General features: G+C 40.0%; 7 protein-coding genes across 7 annotated transcripts; 2 read left to right on the top strand and 5 right to left on the bottom strand. All coding sequences in view use genetic code 12, as the record gives it.

Moving 5' to 3' along the window:
• Positions 1-421: 421 nt before the first annotated feature.
• Positions 422-4984, bottom strand: KRE5 (UDPglucose- glycoprotein glucose phosphotransferase; the record flags this gene model as incomplete). Its single annotated transcript, XM_001384209.1, has 1 exon — positions 422-4984. The coding sequence occupies one exon, from the start codon at positions 4982-4984 to the stop codon at positions 422-424; it is 4563 nt and encodes a 1520-aa protein (XP_001384246.2).
• A 1092-nt stretch (positions 4985-6076) lies between these two features.
• PICST_58832 (weak suppressor of smt3) lies at positions 6077-6811 on the bottom strand (the record flags this gene model as incomplete). The annotated part of the gene is made up of 1 exon (XM_001384208.1): positions 6077-6811. A coding segment is annotated over one exon (735 nt), but the record flags the coding sequence as incomplete, so codon positions are not given.
• A 310-nt stretch (positions 6812-7121) lies between these two features.
• On the bottom strand, positions 7122-8847 carry PICST_77822 (thiamin biosynthetic bifunctional enzyme). The gene is made up of 2 exons (XM_001384207.1): positions 8055-8847; positions 7122-8027 (listed from the first exon to the last, which is right to left on the bottom strand). Exons 1-2 carry the CDS (start codon positions 8833-8835, stop codon positions 7207-7209), a joined length of 1602 nt encoding a protein of 533 aa, XP_001384244.2. The 5' UTR covers positions 8836-8847; the 3' UTR covers positions 7122-7206.
• Positions 8848-9120: 273 nt separating this feature from the next.
• Positions 9121-9843, bottom strand: POP5 (RNase P and RNase MRP subunit involved in RNA processing; the record flags this gene model as incomplete). The annotated part of the gene is made up of 1 exon (XM_001384206.1): positions 9121-9843. The coding sequence occupies one exon, from the start codon at positions 9841-9843 to the stop codon at positions 9316-9318; it is 528 nt and encodes a 175-aa protein (XP_001384243.2). The 3' UTR covers positions 9121-9315.
• Positions 9844-10109: 266 nt separating this feature from the next.
• PICST_67675 (RNA pol III initiation factor TFIIIC subunit) lies at positions 10110-13159 on the bottom strand. The gene has a single exon (XM_001384205.1). The coding sequence runs from the start codon at positions 13138-13140 to the stop codon at positions 10198-10200; it is 2943 nt and encodes a 980-aa protein (XP_001384242.2). The 5' UTR covers positions 13141-13159; the 3' UTR covers positions 10110-10197.
• A 926-nt stretch (positions 13160-14085) lies between these two features.
• Positions 14086-15024, top strand: PICST_6783 (predicted protein; the record flags this gene model as incomplete). Its single annotated transcript, XM_001384555.1, has 1 exon — positions 14086-15024. A coding segment is annotated over one exon (939 nt), but the record flags the coding sequence as incomplete, so codon positions are not given.
• An 854-nt stretch (positions 15025-15878) lies between these two features.
• Positions 15879-17633, top strand: PICST_58550 (vaculoar sorting protein; the record flags this gene model as incomplete). The annotated part of the gene is made up of 2 exons (XM_001384554.1): positions 15879-16389; positions 16438-17633. Coding segments are annotated over 2 exons (1707 nt in total), but the record flags the coding sequence as incomplete, so codon positions are not given.
• Positions 17634-18039: the final 406 nt, after the last annotated feature.

Here is an 18039-nt window from a genome sequence, read left to right as displayed (position 1 = left end):
TTAAATGCAGATTGGCCCGACCTTCCGATTCTTCCACGTTCCCCACTGGCTCTCTAGATCTGCAGAATGTTGAGTCCACCGGCCCTATCCTGCAGATAGATTTGGGTGCAACATTTCACGATTTTTTGAACCATCAATGGAAGCTAGAAGAATAGTAAGGAAACACAAAGGCTACTGAAGATTATTTAGCAGAATACGAAAGGATCCCAGATCGAAAAGATGATACGAATTGATTTTTTCGAGTTTTTCTACCTGAAATTTAAAATGCTTAATAGCATGTCATGCTAGTGTTGAAGTGTGTCAAGACACAAAAGCGCTCACTTACAGCTATATCGAATACTTTTCACAAGTTTTCTTTAAATTAAAAGCAATTGAATTTGCAAAATTATCTTTTATATACCTTTTCCTTTGGATTCGAAGTCTATAATTCGTCGTGGTCGATGTCGTTATCCTCTTCCTCTTCCTCTTCCTCTTCCCTCAGCCTTTCCTGTTCTTCAAGCTTCTTGAATTCTTCCGATTCCTTTTCTTTCTTCTCGTAGTACTCTTCAGTAGCCTTAACAACCAATTCTTGCACTTCTTCATCATACACAGTCCATTCTGGAATCAACCGTTTGGCTCTCTCCAATTTGCTTTCCTTAGTCAATGGATTGTTACACAAGTCAATTGTCTTGGCCGTCTTCATGGATTCGTCAGAACACCAAGCCTCACACCACAACCATTCCTGGGGAAGACTGAAGATCTTGATGCTTCTTTGCATGTTGTTGGGCAAGTCCTGATCTAAATTAGACAATGAGTTGGGGTCTGCTGAAAGCTTTTGATAATGAGACCTCAAGCGATCGCCGGCTCTAATCTGTCTGAACTTATCCAAATCTACGACATAAAGAGCACTAATGTGATACTTCAAATCATCCTTCAAAACTTGTGTCCAGTAGCCTTGTTTCCAGAATCTGAAACCATCCATTTCTTCTCTAGAATCACACATAGGAGTAAATCCATAAGCAGCACCCTCCAAATTCATATCAACCAAATCTTGCATATCTGTTCTGACCACCTGGTCAGCATCTACGAATATCACCTTGTGAAGGTCTTGGGGAAATATCACATCCAAAAATAAAATCTTGTATCCCCAGATACTTCTTTGTTTTTCACGTTGTTTGCGCAAGAAATTTGGCCACTTGTATGAAATGAGTTCAAACTCCACATCATATTTTTCAGACAAATATGGGAGTAACCTCTTGAAGTGAGACGAGATATAGTTCTCAATAATCCATATCTTAATCAGTCTATGTGAGTGCTTTCTCAAGGAAGCAGTCATGATGCCCACAAATCTCTCGTACAAGTGCCCACTAGCAATAGTAAAGATATTTATATCTGCTTCCTTTGCTGGCTTGTCCATCTTAAATACCGATTGTATAATGCCGGCGTTCTTGATACCTTCATTTTTATCAGCTTCAGCATCGTTGGAAAATTCAACTCCTTCGTAGCCTGGATTCTTTCTTAATCTTGGGAAAATCAATTGGCCATTGAGGTTGAAAATACCAATATCGACATATTCCAAAGAGGCCGTATTAGCTTCAAACTTATTAGAAGAAGCAGAAAGTAATGAATAATGCTTGGAACTTTTACCACTGTCGAGGAAAAGCTTCCAGATCCCGGGAAGCGCACTCAATTGTAGGTATCCCATAGTGGACATAACTATAGTATCAGTTATTGAACCTGACTTTGCCAATTTCATAGAAATGCCAGAAGGAGCATTTCCATTTGCTACATTTCTAGCATATCCTTCAATAAGAATGTTTCTAAGCTCATATACACCGTAGGCATTCTTATTGTTGTAGTTGTCAAATTTAATGTTGTCCATGTCTACACCTATTGGACTTTCCTTGAGAGTTGTTAACCATCTTGTTGGAATATCCAAATCAGTGGTGAACAATTCACTTCCAGGAAGCAGTTCAAACGATGCACTGGAATTTGAACTCCACTTTCCATCTACGAACATTGGGGAAGAGCTCTCGTAAACTCCTCTGTAGAATCTTTTGATTGTGATATCTTCAACCTCTTCCGTTGATGGTTGCAACAAAATTCGAGTATTGACAAACGGGATGTCAGCTACGGACTTGACAATAGTTGCAAGCTTTTGTGAATACTCGTCAAGAGGATCAACTATAAGTAATATGTCAATTTTCTTGGTTACTTCATAAGTATTCACGTCAATGCAATTTCCATAGTTCAACTTGCTAAAATCAAATCTAGACACATCAGTGATGAACAGCCTATCATCGAAATGGAATGATTTCGTGACCACACTAGTTACCAAGTCCATCCAGTCTTCTCTACTTCCAACAGATGCTGGTAGACTGAAGTTATCAATTTGCTGACCATGGAAAACTTCAGGATAAGCCTTGAGAATATCATCAAAAAGTGATAATCGCTGAGAGTACTCATATTCCAACAAAAGTTCAATTTCTTTCTTTGAAAGAGGAATATCAAGACGGAAATATCTTGAGTTGAATAATAGGAAGTCGTGATGCAGGGGCAACTGTTTGGATTCCAAAAATTTGATAATGGTATTATTTGAAGAAGCTGAGACTTCCCTGAACTCTGACTTGAACAATTCTATAACCTTATCGATCTTTGGGCTAGATAATTTATCCAATTTAAAGGATTTCTTCACCTTATTAAGCACAGCTGAAGTGGTTCCCGAGTTTATAACTCTGATTTGGTAGTCATACTTTGACTTCTTAAAGGAAATTAGTAAATTCAATAGCTGGGTTTGACATATTTTCTTGTTCAAATCACCCACTAACCAAAATGTACCAGCTATGCCTTCAGTAGTATCCTTGCGAATCAATGTTGAATACTTGATAAGGTCTTCATCTACTGCCTTGTACAATGTATCACTTGGTTCAATTGGGATTATTCTCAAGTTTCTCTCAGTGCCTGCGTTTTCATAGAGTAGACTTTTCAAGGATTTTCCTTCTGCATTACCGTTTCGAAGATGCAGCTTCAATAAGGCAATATCCTGGCTGAGTTGTTTGCTCATCGCTATCTGCCAGTTAGGGGAAGTCAATTCATAGATCACACCATTGAAGATAACAGATGCTTGATCAATTGAAAACCTGAGCAAAACATCTTGGAATGCTTCTGGACCAATTTCTTGACCAATGGGTATTGTGATTGTGTCAATCAAATTCTGAGTTTCATCCACAGATTTTGATTCTAAGTATTTATAGAGAAATGCCAAAGCTTCTTGAGGGCTTGAAGTTGCTACAATGTGATAGAACTTCTCTGCAAGAATCAAATCAAGAGGATCTTCACCTTGAACTGGTATTATACCAACTTGCTGAGGAATCCCGTTGTCCAATATCACCTTTGAAAGAGTGAAAAGTACTCTTAATTGTTCCCTATTACCGAAATTAACAGCAAATATCAAATCATGAATATTTTCTCTCAGTGGGGGTATCTGATTTGGCCGCAATCGATATGATTCAGGACCCAAATATGCTTCTCTACTATTCGTAGTGAAATGCAGATAGCTATTGTCATTTTCAAGATCGTTTAAGAAGACTACTCCTCTTTTAGATGTCTTAGTAAAGGCATAATCGTAGACCTTGAATCTATTTTCATTTTTTCCCATGATAGTATTGCCGTTTCTGAATTGGGTCTGTTTTACAGCACTGAGCAAGGCAAACTTGGTAAGAAGGAACTTGGCTTGCTCTATTGTGAAACCCAACTCTTGCAACTTATTGATGAAATCAAGCTCATCCTTAATTTTTTCAAATAATTTTAGTAAATCTAACTCAAGCCTATGAATAGGAGAGCCATTAACATACAACCCAAATGATTCCTTGGAAAGACCTAATTTTTCATTCGAATCAACGATATCACCAACAAGAATTTCATTATTGTCTCTTGGTAAGTCAGCCAAGAAAGAAACGTACTTTGGGAAATCCTCCAAAATCTGCACCAAGGTGTCATAGCTAGATTTTTGTTTGTTGCTTTTGACGAAAGAAGTTAATTTTAGACCCAAAGATTGCAACGACAGTTTGTCAATAGGGAACAATTCCTGCAAGGCTGCTATCTTGTGTAAATCTTTACGAATGTCGAGTTTGGGTTTGGACGACTTCTTCTTTGAATTTGAAATTTTGCTCGAAACATCTCTGTCGTCAATTACAACATAATCTGTTCTTTTCAAGGTCAAGTCTACACCATAACCAGTTAAAATATCGTTCTTTCTTACAGTTTTGGGAGGAAGATATCTCCACACGAATCTGAGTTTTCCAATATTGGCACTTTCGTATAAGTTCTCGAAGAAATCGCGGAACTGATCTGACTTATGATCTCCATAAAGTACAACAAGTGGAGCTTTTTCATTTGTTCCAATGACTCTGTCGAATAACAAGGGCTGTACGTCTGATCTGCTATCAGTTTGTAACGCATACAACTCATCCTTAGAACAATATAGCTTGTTGTTGTACAAGAGCCACACATCTAACGTGTCCAATTTGTTACCAAAAGAGTCTACAGCACATTCAGTCTTCAATCTCTCGGACAATTCCGCTTCCACATCTGAAGCATAATGATCATAATGCGACTCAATTCTAGGAGAGTAGTATTTATTGACTAATGTGAAATTGATAGTAGCTCTGGTTTCTTCGTTATCAATGTTTTTCATCAACAATTCGTACTTGTCCTTGTGAGATTTCCGTGACAATTCGAGGTCCTCATCTTCAAAGTCTTCTAGATCTTCAACTTCTTCTTCAATATTCGAAATACCAGCTAATTTCAATACGCTTGAAACGTACAACAGTTCGTTGGCAGCGGCAATACTTTCTAGAAGGTTCAATTCGAAATCCGTCTCTTTCCATGGTGCCTGTAGTTGAACCAGTAACGTATTCTGATCTGGACCAGTCTTCTGATTTTCAGCCACTACAAACTGGACCAGTAGCACTACTAGCAACAGAAAATACCATCGACTGAACATGGAGAAGTTTAGGCGAGCTAGGATTTAGTCTGATAATCTGTAGTGTGGAGAGTTCTTGCTGTTCGGAGCAGAAATGAAAAACTCAATCGAAGTTGCAGAAAGAGGCGCGTAACTGTGCAGAATTATTATGCACTGAAGAAATCTTATTTCGAATTTTTGCAATCACTCCAATCAGCTTGAACCCTTCAAGTCAAGACAGTCACATATATACAATAATCAATAGCAGTAAGCAGATAATAAAATTATAGTAACATTACAATATCATATTAAACATAAAGACTTACAAATATAAAAAAGAGTAATAATTAAAGGTTCACATAATAGTAGTTGCTATAGTACCTTTACAATATCAATAATATCAATTCAACCTTTCCGTTAATAATACACCACAACCCATAAAACCTAAAGTAATTCCTCAAAAGTGATAGTCCTCACGATCTTCTTCCCTGGCTTTTCCTTCAAAACTGCCTTTTTCCTTCTCCTCTTGGGAGTAGCTGTCGAATTTGAAGCGTCCTCTTTCTGATTGCGTTTGAGCTTCTTGCCAGTACTTTTGACCATTTTTTTCCTTGCATTCGTCTTCTTGGCAACTGCCTTATGAATCTCAATCTTGTCCGCTTTCTTCAATATCTGGTCAAAGTTCAAGTCCGCTACAAGCTTTCTACGTGGGTACTGCTGCTCAGCTCCAAAGAACATTTTTGGTGACGAGGAAAAAGTATACTGGATGTCCTCCAACTCTTCAGCTTCCGACTCTTTGTGGTTCTGTGGTTTTTCTTCATCAAAAGCAGGTAAGAGCAACCCTGAGAATTGAACTTTTCTACCAGTGGTATGGACAGAGTTCATTTCTTCTAACTCGGGAGAAGTCGAAGGACGCCGTAGAATCGACTTGGGGATGTCGAGCATGGCCTTTGGTTGAAGCGGAGATACAATCTCTGGTGCTTTTCTGTCTTTATTACTATTATCACAAGCATCCACTACAATTATTTCGTCATTAGAAGTCCGACTTTCTCCATACTCTTCACTTGTCAAGTCTATCACCTCTTTGTACTTTTCTGGAAAGTTTTTTTGAGTAGTGTTGTTATCTGCCTCTTCGTCTTCAATTTCAATAATATCAAGTTCTTCATTTGTAGGCTCTATTTCCGTGATATCAGAGTTATGGTTACACCACTTATTGTCTTTCATACGTCTTTCTGCAGCAGCAAGAATCATCTGCCGCAATTGTCTTGGATCAGCCACCACCTTAGAGATTCCACCGCCGGAAGTGCCCAACTTGCGCAGTTCAGTCTTATACTTGGGTTTCGACAACGCACGTATACGTTTTTCACGTTCAGACATATATCCACCAAAAGCGTTGTACTTTGTTCCTAATGTTTCTTCTTCGCAGCGATAAGTAGTGGAGGCTCCACCGTATTGTATGTCCTCAAAACGTTTCTTCAACCCGTCAAGAAACTTATAGAACTTATCGTCATGTGCGCTGTAGAGGTTATGGGTAAGCTCATGTAAAAAGGTGCCAATAATGTCCCCCATGGGGTAAAACAGTCTATCGTTGGAGTGGTAGCGAAGTCTGATTAAAATCTTCTGACCTCGATTCACATTCAAACCGAGGAGATTCGCGTCTTTTGGAAACATTTCACACAACGTTCCTACCTTGAAGTTATTCTCATGTATTATAGGAGCCACCAAGCGGGCAACTTGATGAAGGAGGTCGTTGGCATACTCTTTGTCTGCGTATCTGTTTAAAGAGCCAATTTTGGTGATGTTAGAAACCGGAGAAGGTCGGTTAGGTTTGGGCTTGGACCCGGGCTTTTTCTTGGGGGCCGGCCGCACCATGGCATATTCTTTGTACAGTAAGACTATGGAGACAGCAGTGAAAGATGCTGAAAGAAATGAAGAAAAGAAATTAGCCTAAAATTTTATTATTGAAGAAAAAGCGCAAGAAGTCCATTTTTACTTGATAAAGATATTTATTAGCTTTGTTTATCTGATTTTTTGTGATGCGGCTAAATCGCGCATGGTGCATGCAGGTGATTGCAAAAAGTATGGAGCTACTTTCGATGAAGAGGATGAAATAATGAAAAAGTTAGAGAGTCATATGAATAATAACGATGGAGCTTTGTAGATATAATAATTAGAAAGAAGATCTGACATCGATGTATAATTAACGAAATTCTTATCTATATGCAATACAATAGTATATGTATGGAGTCATAGATGCAATTGTGCATTTAGGGTCTAGAGAACAAAGTTGGGATAAGATCCTGTCCCCTGCTTAGATGGTCAAGAAATTTAGTACTGAAAGATCCTGGAGTACTGACACTGACTGCCGCTTGCTTACCTGCACTGTTATACATCTCTACTGCAATAGTGGCAGCATCAAATACACACGTCGAGTCTTGTTCTAATTCACCGTCAGCTCCAGCTGCCAAGAATGCAGCAATAGTGCTGCCTAAAGAACACCCAGTACCTGTTATCTTGCCCATCAATGGACTTCCTCCAAGACATGATCTTACTATACCAGTTGGAGAAACCGTGAAGTTCTTTTTACCGGTGACTACAACAACTGTCTTGAACTCCAGGGCTACTTGACGAGCTCTTTCGAGCAAAATGTGTTCCAGAAGATTGAAAATGGAGTCAACTCCCCTCATGGTGTTGGATTCTCCAACAGATTTGGCAATGTAGAAAGTAGTCAACTTCCATACAGACATGATTTCACCAACATTTCCTTTGATAACAGAGACATGGCCAGTGTTCAAGAGGATTCTGGCACACTCTAGACGAGCTTTGGTAGCCCCACAGGCGACGGGATCAAATATAATATGTTTGCCATATTTGTTGTATACTTGAATTGCTTGTTTAAAGACTGACATCATGTCCAGAGAAGGTGTTCCTAGATTTAAAACCAAAGCTATATGTTTGGCATTGCCAACAAGCTCGTCGAATTCTTCAGCTAGTTCAGACATGATAGGAGACGCCCCAATAGATAGGGTCACATTGGCACTGAAGTTCTTCACTACATTATTGGTAATGTGGTGAACCAATGGTTGAACTTGGCCCAAAGTCTTAATGCCATGACGCTTCAGAAAACTATCAAGGTTAGATTCAGATAAACGAGTAGTAATGGAAAAGGCAGGCTCAGAAGCAATAATTTTTGCTAAGTCTAAAGTAGCCTTCCTAGCATCTGCTGAAGCCATTATACACGAAACTACGGCCACACCATCGAGCTTCTGCTCAGTCACTTGACATTGGTACAACACTTTATCGGCATTGGAATGATTAATTCCGCCGATAGCCACACACTTGATCTTGTAGTCAGCTTCCTTGTTGTAGTCTCCTAAAACACGAAGCATTTTTCTGATTCCGATGGGTCCCGTGCCTTCGGGATCACTGACATTCTTCTTGGTGTTAGTCTTGTACACGGTCCCCAAGCCAACGTAGTCGGCTACTTTCTGTTTGACTACAACATCGACCTCTTCGGGATTTGAGCAGGTGACCCCCAAAATCTTATTTGGGCCCAACAACTTTCTAGCCAATTCAGCAGGCATGTCATCCTGACCAACATGAACACCTTCAGCATCTATAGCGAGTGCGACATCAATTCTATCATTGATAATTAAAGGAATTCCCTTCTTTTTGGTTATACTGTGAACTTCTTCGGCTCTTTTAACGAATTCAAGAGTCGAAAGCGACTTTTCACGCAATTGAACCAAAGTAACACCGCTATCTACGGCTTCCTGGACCTGCTTGATGAAGGTAGATGATTCTGGAATCATGGTAGAGTCTGTTACCAAATATAAGGAGTAGTCCACATTATCATTAGGAGCTCTTGCGCTCTTTCCTTGACCGTCAGTAGCCATTGTACAAGTAGTAGAACAGGGGGATATGGGTCAACAAACAATAAGGAAAGTCTGGTGTTAGTTGGATAAATGTGCTGGATGAAAAGTGAAAATATCGTTATGGCTCAATATAGTTTCTGTAAGCGCATCCAAATATTCGCTTACAGGTATGCAAACCCTAAACAATATAAGAATGTACTATTGAATGGTTATTCCAAAACAAGCTTGTAAAGTTGCAACGGATAGTGACAAAGACATAATAAAAAGCGAAGAAGAAATAAATATATTTAAATTGGTTATTTAGTGAAATTTTGTCGTATATTAATCACTAATATTTCAGTTCTCTATGTGCTCTCACTTACCAATTAGTGCTAATAATGACGATATTACAACCACCTCAGTGGGTTTCTCTGATATCACCTACACCTATTGATTGTAGCGTATGTACACTTCTCTGTTTCTCTAATAAGAGTGTCATGTCCGCTAAGCATTCTATTCCTTTCAATCCATATCTAGATCCGGTTCAACGGTCTCAAACTCGTCAGCCTGTAGGTCTAACGAGTTCACATACTCTTCCTTCTTTCTCGTCGTGTCTTTGCTTATCAACCGCATGAGGTCACGGCTTCTTCGTATCGAGTACTCCTCGCATTTCTTGATGGTGCCACTCACATGGATACATCGGATTATTAGCTGATTGCCTTCTATACTGTCTATCAATGAAAGCGCACCTATTACTGTATGAAAAGTCAGTCTACCACATCGTATAATGCCTGTAGAAGTCTTGTTGCTGAAATATTTGATAGAAACCAGAAGACCCGCCGATCCTGCTCCGAAATCGCCATAGTGCTCCTGTATCGACTTACGAATGGCATGAACTAGTGTACGATGGTTTATGGAAGCTGGCGATGTCTGATGCAATGTGAGAAGTGCAGAAGATTCAGAAACGCTAAATTCTGCCGATTCGGACGATTCAACCGAGGGCGGATATAGAATGTCAAATAGTATGTATCTTTGCTTGAGCCTGACCATGTCTCTTATTATTTGGACGAAGAATTGAAGAACAAGAGTAAGTAGAAAAATGGCATCTCATTTTTGGTATAGCGATGTTGAAACATGGTAGCGCAGTCAAGATTTTGCAATCCATATAATGCTATCACTACAATAACGCTATCATACGCCTTATTTAATTCTAGCTTCATACTATGTACTTTGAAACAATATTCATTAAGCTACTCATAGCTCTACTAAGTTCATTTTGAATTCTGTCACTAATTTCTTCTTGTAATGTCTTATACTGTAATGTACTTTAGTATATTATGCTGTCTCTATACGATATTAAAATTAATCAACAACCTTGCTACTTTACACATCAATTTTACTAGATTACACTGTCAAATACTTCTCCATCAAGCGTCTTGCCAATTGGGTGTTACCATTAATATTGTAGATTAACGTCAAGTTGTACGCTGCATCAACAGACAAATCATAAGTTGGATCTTCAGACAATTCGTCATGATACTCCAAAACCTTATTGTAATGGTTAACGGCCAACGAGCTCAACCCCAACATGTGGAAGAGTCTTCCAAAGTTGTACTCGATCTCCTGCAACTCATAGGAGGTGGAATTGTGTTTTCGGTGATCTCTGTATTCCAACACATAACTTATTCCTTGCAAGAGTTGGATATGTCTGTTTGAGCTGAGTCTCTGCATAGACCTGTGCACATGGGCTAGTCCCAACACCAAGCAAATCATCGGATCTCTGTCGTAGTGCCTATAGGCACGATTCAAGTACACAACTGAGGAGACATAACTTCTGCTCCCTCCTAGCAAATTAGCATACACATACAAAAGGTCAGGGTGCTCTTTAGGAAGTGTAGTATCCTTCAAATCAGCAGTGATCGTAGCCATGCCTGTGATTTTTTTGTTGAGGATAATAGAGTCGTGAGCCTTCAACTGACGCAAGAAAAACTTCTGGTGGTTGTAGTTGGTGAACGTTTCCCAGAATTTGATTCCCGAGGCAAAGCAACAGATGAAAAACTTATACACGAAGGGAGAGAACTGGTTGGATATAAGGAAAAACCTGACAAATGTCGTTACTGTGGAACTAGCCTCGCTGCGTTCAATGCCAAACTTCAACTTCAAGATTCGCAACAATGCTTCCTTGTTCTTGTCCTGAACAAAGACACTGACAGACATTGCAACTTCTACAATTTCGTTGGCATACTCCGTGTTGTGATCGAACTTCGACACATAGATTACATACTGAAGGAAAATGACAAACCACTGGTCGTAGTTTAAACCACGGTACTCAGTCTTGGAAGTCAAGAACTGCCTGGAGTAGTTCTCGTCATTGGTTATACCTTCGTACAAGTTGTATACTCTAGCCAACTTCTCGTCAATGCCCATCTGCTTCTTTCTACGATAGAGAACAATACCCTTGAAAGTACGATTCTTGTCACGGGGAAAGAAACTCCGAACACTCATGAACATATCCACCAACTGAGAAGCTAATTGCATCCATGCACTTATGGCTACTTCATCACCATTTATAGTAGACTCTTCGAGTCTTTCCATACGTCTGTAGATCTCTAGCACTCTTCGTTTGGCATGGTTTTCTATTTCGAGTTTCTCTTGATCTGTGAGCTTTGCTGTCTTGGATCTGATAAACTTCAGGGACTTGATCAATGACAAACTCTCTTCAGCAGACTTATCTAGTTCATCATTTACATCCAGGAGCAGCTTGTGGCTCTCCTTTGAGACTTCTACTAATAATTTCTTCGAATCTACTTCTTCTCCAAGATGGTAGAGGGCTTCAGCTAGAGCCAACTTGTAGTCTAAATTCTTCGAATCTTGTGTAAGAAGGTCGGTGTAGGCACTCTTGGCTTGACTGTAGTCTCCAATTTCTAAATAACACTTCCCTAGAAGATTGACTAGTTCAAGTTGCTCCCCAGTATCTTCTGGAAAAATAGCCCTTGTCAAGAATTGAAGGGCTTCCTCATGGTACCCGTTCTCTTCCAATGCCTTACCAGTCTCTTTCAACAAGTCAGGGATCTCCAGTTGTTCGTCTAGCAAGAACTCGAAATGATGCAAAGCTTCATCTCGTTGATCCAAACCTAGGCGTAAGATTCCAATCTTATAGCGGATATCGATGGGCAACTCAAAGGGTTTCTCCTTGGCTTCTGCCTTCTTCGCGGTATCGGTCAACTTGTCTATAACCTCATTTCTGCGTTTGGGGTCGAATTCGCTGTCGTCGTCATTCTCATCCCACCATGTCTCCTTTTCACGACCCTGGATCCATCTAGCGGCAAGCCTAGTGACCTTTATTGCAACACGCCACGAATGCTGTTGAACATACAACTCCAAGAGAATGTTCAACTCTGCCCACGTGAATTTAGGATACTTTTGCTTGTTCTGTGGATTTGGATGGATGTTGCTGTCGAGAATGCGCATATACAAATTGATAGCATCGTTCAACCGTTTCTGCTCTACATACACCGCAGCTAAGTTTTTCACAATAGAAGCATCAGTGGGATATTGCTGTCTCACTCGCTGGAATCCTTCCAAAGCCCGCCCAAATTGCTTGATTTCCTTGTATACAAGGGCTCTTTGAAGGATGAATCGTGCACTTTTCTTATGCTCAGAAGAGATGGCCCTATTATAGCAAAATAACGCTTGGTCAGTATGACCCAATTGAGTACTAAGTTCAGCTACATCGCCCCAGAATTTACTATCCCAGGGCCGCAAGTTAGCTGCAATAAACCAGTAGCTACAGCATTGATTCAACTTGCCCTGATGTTGAGAAATCTCTCCCAATGTCTTGTAGGCGTTGTAATTCTTTTTATCTAATCTGACGACTTCAAGGTAGAGGTTGCGAGCAACTTGATAGTCGTTGTGTGCAAATGCTTCGTTAGCCTGCGACATATACAGCCTAACCTCCGGATCCAAATCCCTGTTTTCACTCTGAGTTACTTTACGCCTGTAAAATGATTTAGCCGTAGACTTCTTCTTCCTTACTTTGAAGTTCCCAGCGCTTCTCAAAGCATCACGTAGATTATAGTCTTCATTATAGTCATCTTCAATTGGCTCGCCGTCCAGTCCGAAATCATCCTCAGACGAGGAAAGAAAAAGAGCGCCATCGTCTTCGTCTTCATCATCAGAGTCAATTCCAAAACCTTCTATCAAAGCATCTACCTGTTCATCACGTTCAATATCCATGGCATCTTCCATTTCTTCCTCTTCGTCGTCGGACTCAGCATCTCGTACAACACGATTGGCTTCGTTGACATGTTCAGCTCCCTCGTTGGTCTCAAACACGTTGGAAGACATATCTAGTATGTTATTAGGGAACAACCTGAAAAATAATCTATGTTTGTTTTGTATCTAGACTTTACAAGTACATCCTGCGCTTTGTAGTGTTGGGTCACGTGATAATATCAAAATCATGTTAGTTGATGAAAAAGACAATTTAGAAGAGATGTCTAAATATTAAACTATATGAATCATATCTGATATTTCTCATGGTAGCAGCAGGGCTCTTGTTGGTCTTTTAACTGGCTGGTTCGCCTTTTCAACGTAGCCTACCCAAGGACCTTGTTATGTTAGTAACCTGCATATACAAAATCTTGAAATGTGGAGAATCAACTAAGCAGGAATACCGACAATCCTTAGCATTATAACCACAAGGAAAAATAATTAGGTTACATAGGTAGCATATTCGTCCTCTCGGGTAGAGAAGCAAAATAAACCTCTGTTTCCCACTTCTTTTAACTCGTATATTGCACAATCAGACCACGCTATACGACGACAAAGACTAATATCACATGCCGTTACTCCCGTGACCAAACAAGAAATACGAAAATTCCAATTCTGCTGTACTCACAAGATTTAATGGTCACCACTTTTCTTTCACTACAGAAAGGTTTACAGATTCACTTCTAGAGATTACTAGCGGCATTCTTGTTAATTTTGACATTGTTGCAGTGGATCACGTGTTTCCGTCTAAATTTAGTCTTTTTCAACTTTTCTAGTCTCATCTGGCAGATTTTTCAAACCCATTAAATCTTAGCATTACAAAAGCTAAACAGATCAAAATTCACGAGCCCAATTCTCGTAAACATAGCATTCTTTACATCTTTACATTTGTCCATAGTCGTTTTAGTGGATCTTGACCTTTTCCGTTTTTAAATTATTTCAATTTTCACAATGACAGATCCCAGAAGAACGGCAATTTCCCATACAAATCTTAAGAACATGGCATCTTCTTCCACCGCGTCGGCCAATAATTCTGGCGCGTCGACTCCGCGAATCGATAGAACTGACTCAGTCGTCAATTTGACCAAGCCTTCGCTCTATGGAATCTACAATGATAACTCGTTGCTTAACTTGAACAGCGTAAATGATTCTGACTACGACATTAACCAGTTGCTAAAGAAGGAGCTTGAAACTCCGAATTCTAAATCCCAAAATGGCGGCGGCTCACCATCCATAGCTCCCGCCACTTTGGTTGAATCGAAGGGCTTATCCAAATTACCCGTATTCATCAAGGTTATCATCTTGTCTTTGTCTGCTTTTGTGTACAACGAGATCACGAAACACATCAACTACCAACATTTTGCAACCAACGAGTTAGCAAATTTCCCTTTGACAGTCACCAACGTGTTTGTGTTCAGTGTTCTTGAAAAATTGAAGTTGGGCAATTACTTTAACGTGGACGGAGACTTTGTCAAGTTAGCTGACTTTTTCTTTGCCGTAACTGTACAGGGTTTGATCATGGGATTGATCCAGCCCATCATGGATAAAGTGTTGCCTGCAAATTTCTCCAAGAGATTGTTGTCTTCCAACCCTTTTCCCCATGCCCAGACGACGTACTCCAACTTGTTTAATGACTTGCTTCGTGCCTCTGTCACCTTTTTGGGAATCAGTTATGCTATCCGTAAAATTGAATGGAGTTCCTTCTTACAAGTCTCCATCATCTGGTCATTGATGAACCCCGGATTGTGGTTGTTGTTGGACGGAACGTTGTCCGGTTTTCTTTCCAGCACAATCGTATCCCTTGCAGCTTGTGGAATAGTCTACTTTGAAAACTATGTTTTTGTGAACCAGTACTATTCCTTGCAACAGGAAGATTCCATTGCCGTCTGGTTGTGGGTGTGCAGCTTCTTTTTCTGTGGCTTGATCATCTTTGGCAAGATCGGCAGAGGGTTGTTTGGAGGAGCCAAGGCTGCCGTTCACTAGAGCGGGCGACATTAATAGAGCAATGAGACTCTGTCTCTAAGTGTATATTTTACCCAAAGGAATAGCATAAGGATGTAGAAGTAATTGCTGGATATTGATGAATATCTGGAATAGTATTTAATGTCAATATTAATTACTGAACATTAATGAATAATATCAAATCAACGAAGATTAGTGAATATTTCTAAATAGAATGACAACTTCTTGATTGTCTGGGTATTAATCCTTATAACTCAATGTCTGCAGCTAATCTTATTAACCAATTTCAGAATGAGACGAGACATATTTGTCGTTCTGCCGTAGGAGAAGAATAAAAGAGTGCCGTTGGGATTATGTACTAGTAATCATATTGAATAGAATAGTAATTAGTACCAAATCAATGAACATTGGCGAAAAACCAAAGACCAACAATTTCACAGAAGTTACAAAAAGTAATACACTTGACATCATGATCGAAGAAGAATATCCGAATTACAGATTACCAGAATAAGACTGGTGAATGTGCTGTCTGTTTCTGAAGCAGTTTAGATGAAAATCATTACTAAACAGATCAATATACCCTTAAATGATTATTAACCCTGAAATCTACCGAGTAGTTGAAAATGTTCATTGGTTCGTTTTACTTAGGAATTGAAGAATTGAATACTGAATACTGAATGAATAACTTGATCTGATCTCTCCATTCGGCTTGCTTTCTTCTTCTCTTTATGGCATTTTCGCATTCGAATTCCTCTCCACACTTCCTATCAGTGCGCAAATCAAGATATCAAGATGCGAAAAATCTCCATACAATACTCTTCTTTTCATTCTTCACACCAATTGCACCTCACATGTCGTGGCTCCATGTGTGGAAACCCATTCTCGTCAACCGTTCCAACCGGCCCATTCTCCAGGATGGCGAGGACTTTCTCTGCACCAAAGACTATGTGGGTCTCTACCAGGGTAAACTGAAGATTCTAGCAAGACAAAAGGGAATTGTCTATTTGACCAACAAGAGAATCATATACTTCGACAGCAATGTCACTTCTAACTCTGTAGCCATCGAGTTGGCGTATATATCGCACTGCGAGGTGATCGAGAAGTTCTTCCGCTCCTCGCCAAAGATCAAAGCATACTTGAAGACCTCCGGAAAAGGCAAAGAAACTGAAAGTTCTCTTGAGGAACAACCAAAAGAGCCCAAACAGATTACTTGGATCTGCAAAATCTGCTCATATAGTAATACAATATCGCTGGACTTCGACTTGGATAACGAGTTGCCCAAATGCGTTTCCTGTGGTATACGACCTAACCGAGTTTACATAACCAAGATCATAGAAGAAGGAACCCTAGACTCTGCCATCGGTTCGGAAGGAACCCTAGACTCTATCAATAGCTCGGAACTTTCTCAAGCGGCTGATACTTCAGCCGAACGAACTGACTCATTAGCCCTGCAAAGCAATCGACGGGACGATCAATGTCCTCAATGTACTTTTATCAACCATCCATCAATGAAATACTGCGAGTTGTGCGGCACCGAGTTGAAGTCTGTAGTTCCCAAAGGCTTACAGTTGAAGATTAGTGAAAGCTTGTCCAACCTCTCACAGGGCGAGACTAATAGCGAGAATCCTCTTGGACTTAAACTTGATACGCCTGAAACGTATACTGACAGTAGACCGTATATAAAGATCAGTTTCCGCAATGGGGGTGAATCGGAATTTGGATCCAGGTTGACGAGTGCCTTGGAAAATTTGAAGTGGGAAGCCTTGAAAAACAGAGGAGCTATCAACCAAAACGCCACGAAGTTGCAGCAGCCCAAGTTACCCCCTCCAGCAATCAGAAAAGCAGCTGGTATTCATGGATTGGTACAATTAGGCGAACAACAACGAAAGCAGAATGAAATCATATTGAGCACTTCGTTAGTAGACTTGGAGAATCTTATGTTCAAATCTCAGGATTTGATCAAATTGTCCAATTCTTTCACCAAGTTTATCATAGACAAGAAACACCCTCGTTTCAGTCTTCCTGCAAGTACCAAACTAGTACCTCCATTAGATATCAAGAAAGCATCAAGCCTCTATCACAACGAGTTGTCACGGCATATCAGCGAGTATTCGGTCAACTACGAGCTCACCAGAGCTGCTTCTATGATAACGTCACAGGAGCTCTTTGCAAATTACAATAGATACCTTGTATTGACCCAAGGGTTTGGGGCGGATTTGGTGACCCCTCAGGACTTTAATAAAGCTATAGAGAAGTTCGAAGACTTGAAGTTGCCCATTAGGATGAAGCACTACGAAAAATCAGGACTAGTAGTGTTGGCTCCCAGAAGCAAGACTGGTACATATGAAGAGAATATTCTTGCTTGTTTACGCGAAAACGAGAACAACTTCAAGTACAACAAGTTGCGCAACCAGAATCTAGGACTTATGGACGAGTTCTTGAACGACGAGTACAGATACTTCCAGGGTAATAACATCTCTGAGATTTCAGACAAGTTTGGCTGGTCCTATAATATCACCATTGAAGAAATAGAGAAGTGTATTGAGAACGGAACCGTCGTAATAGATCAAAGTGTGTCGGGGACATTTTACTTCATCAACAAGTTTTCCTCGGGTATGGACGAAGAAGACGAATCCGGTGAATTGGACAAGAAAGGAAATCATTTAGGAGTAGAAGGCGATCATAAAAGATTTGAAGATTCAGAATGGAACTTGAGCACAACTTGAATCTGGACTACACTTATGATTCCAACCTTCATGACAAAAGTCATCCACACAGTAAGCTTTTCGGCCGTCGAAGCATTCCGGATAATTGGATAATTGTGAAGTAATCGCTTGAGCTCATTCCACAATTCCCAACGTCTTAGATTTGAGTACTTTATAGAATATTTATAGTATTAATACAATGACTTGTACAATATTGCTACTAGACCAAATCTGCTCTTGAAGTAGGTCTACGTCTTTATACTCTGCATTTCTTTCATGGTTTTGAATCCTACACTTTCCTGCTTTT

Source organism: Scheffersomyces stipitis, chromosome 4 (assembly GCF_000209165.1).
Source record: "Scheffersomyces stipitis CBS 6054 chromosome 4, complete sequence".
Lineage (NCBI taxonomy): Eukaryota > Fungi > Ascomycota > Pichiomycetes > Serinales > Debaryomycetaceae > Scheffersomyces > Scheffersomyces stipitis.
The sequence above is the reverse complement of the archived record's forward strand: the minus strand, read 5'-3'. Positions and strand labels throughout refer to the sequence as shown.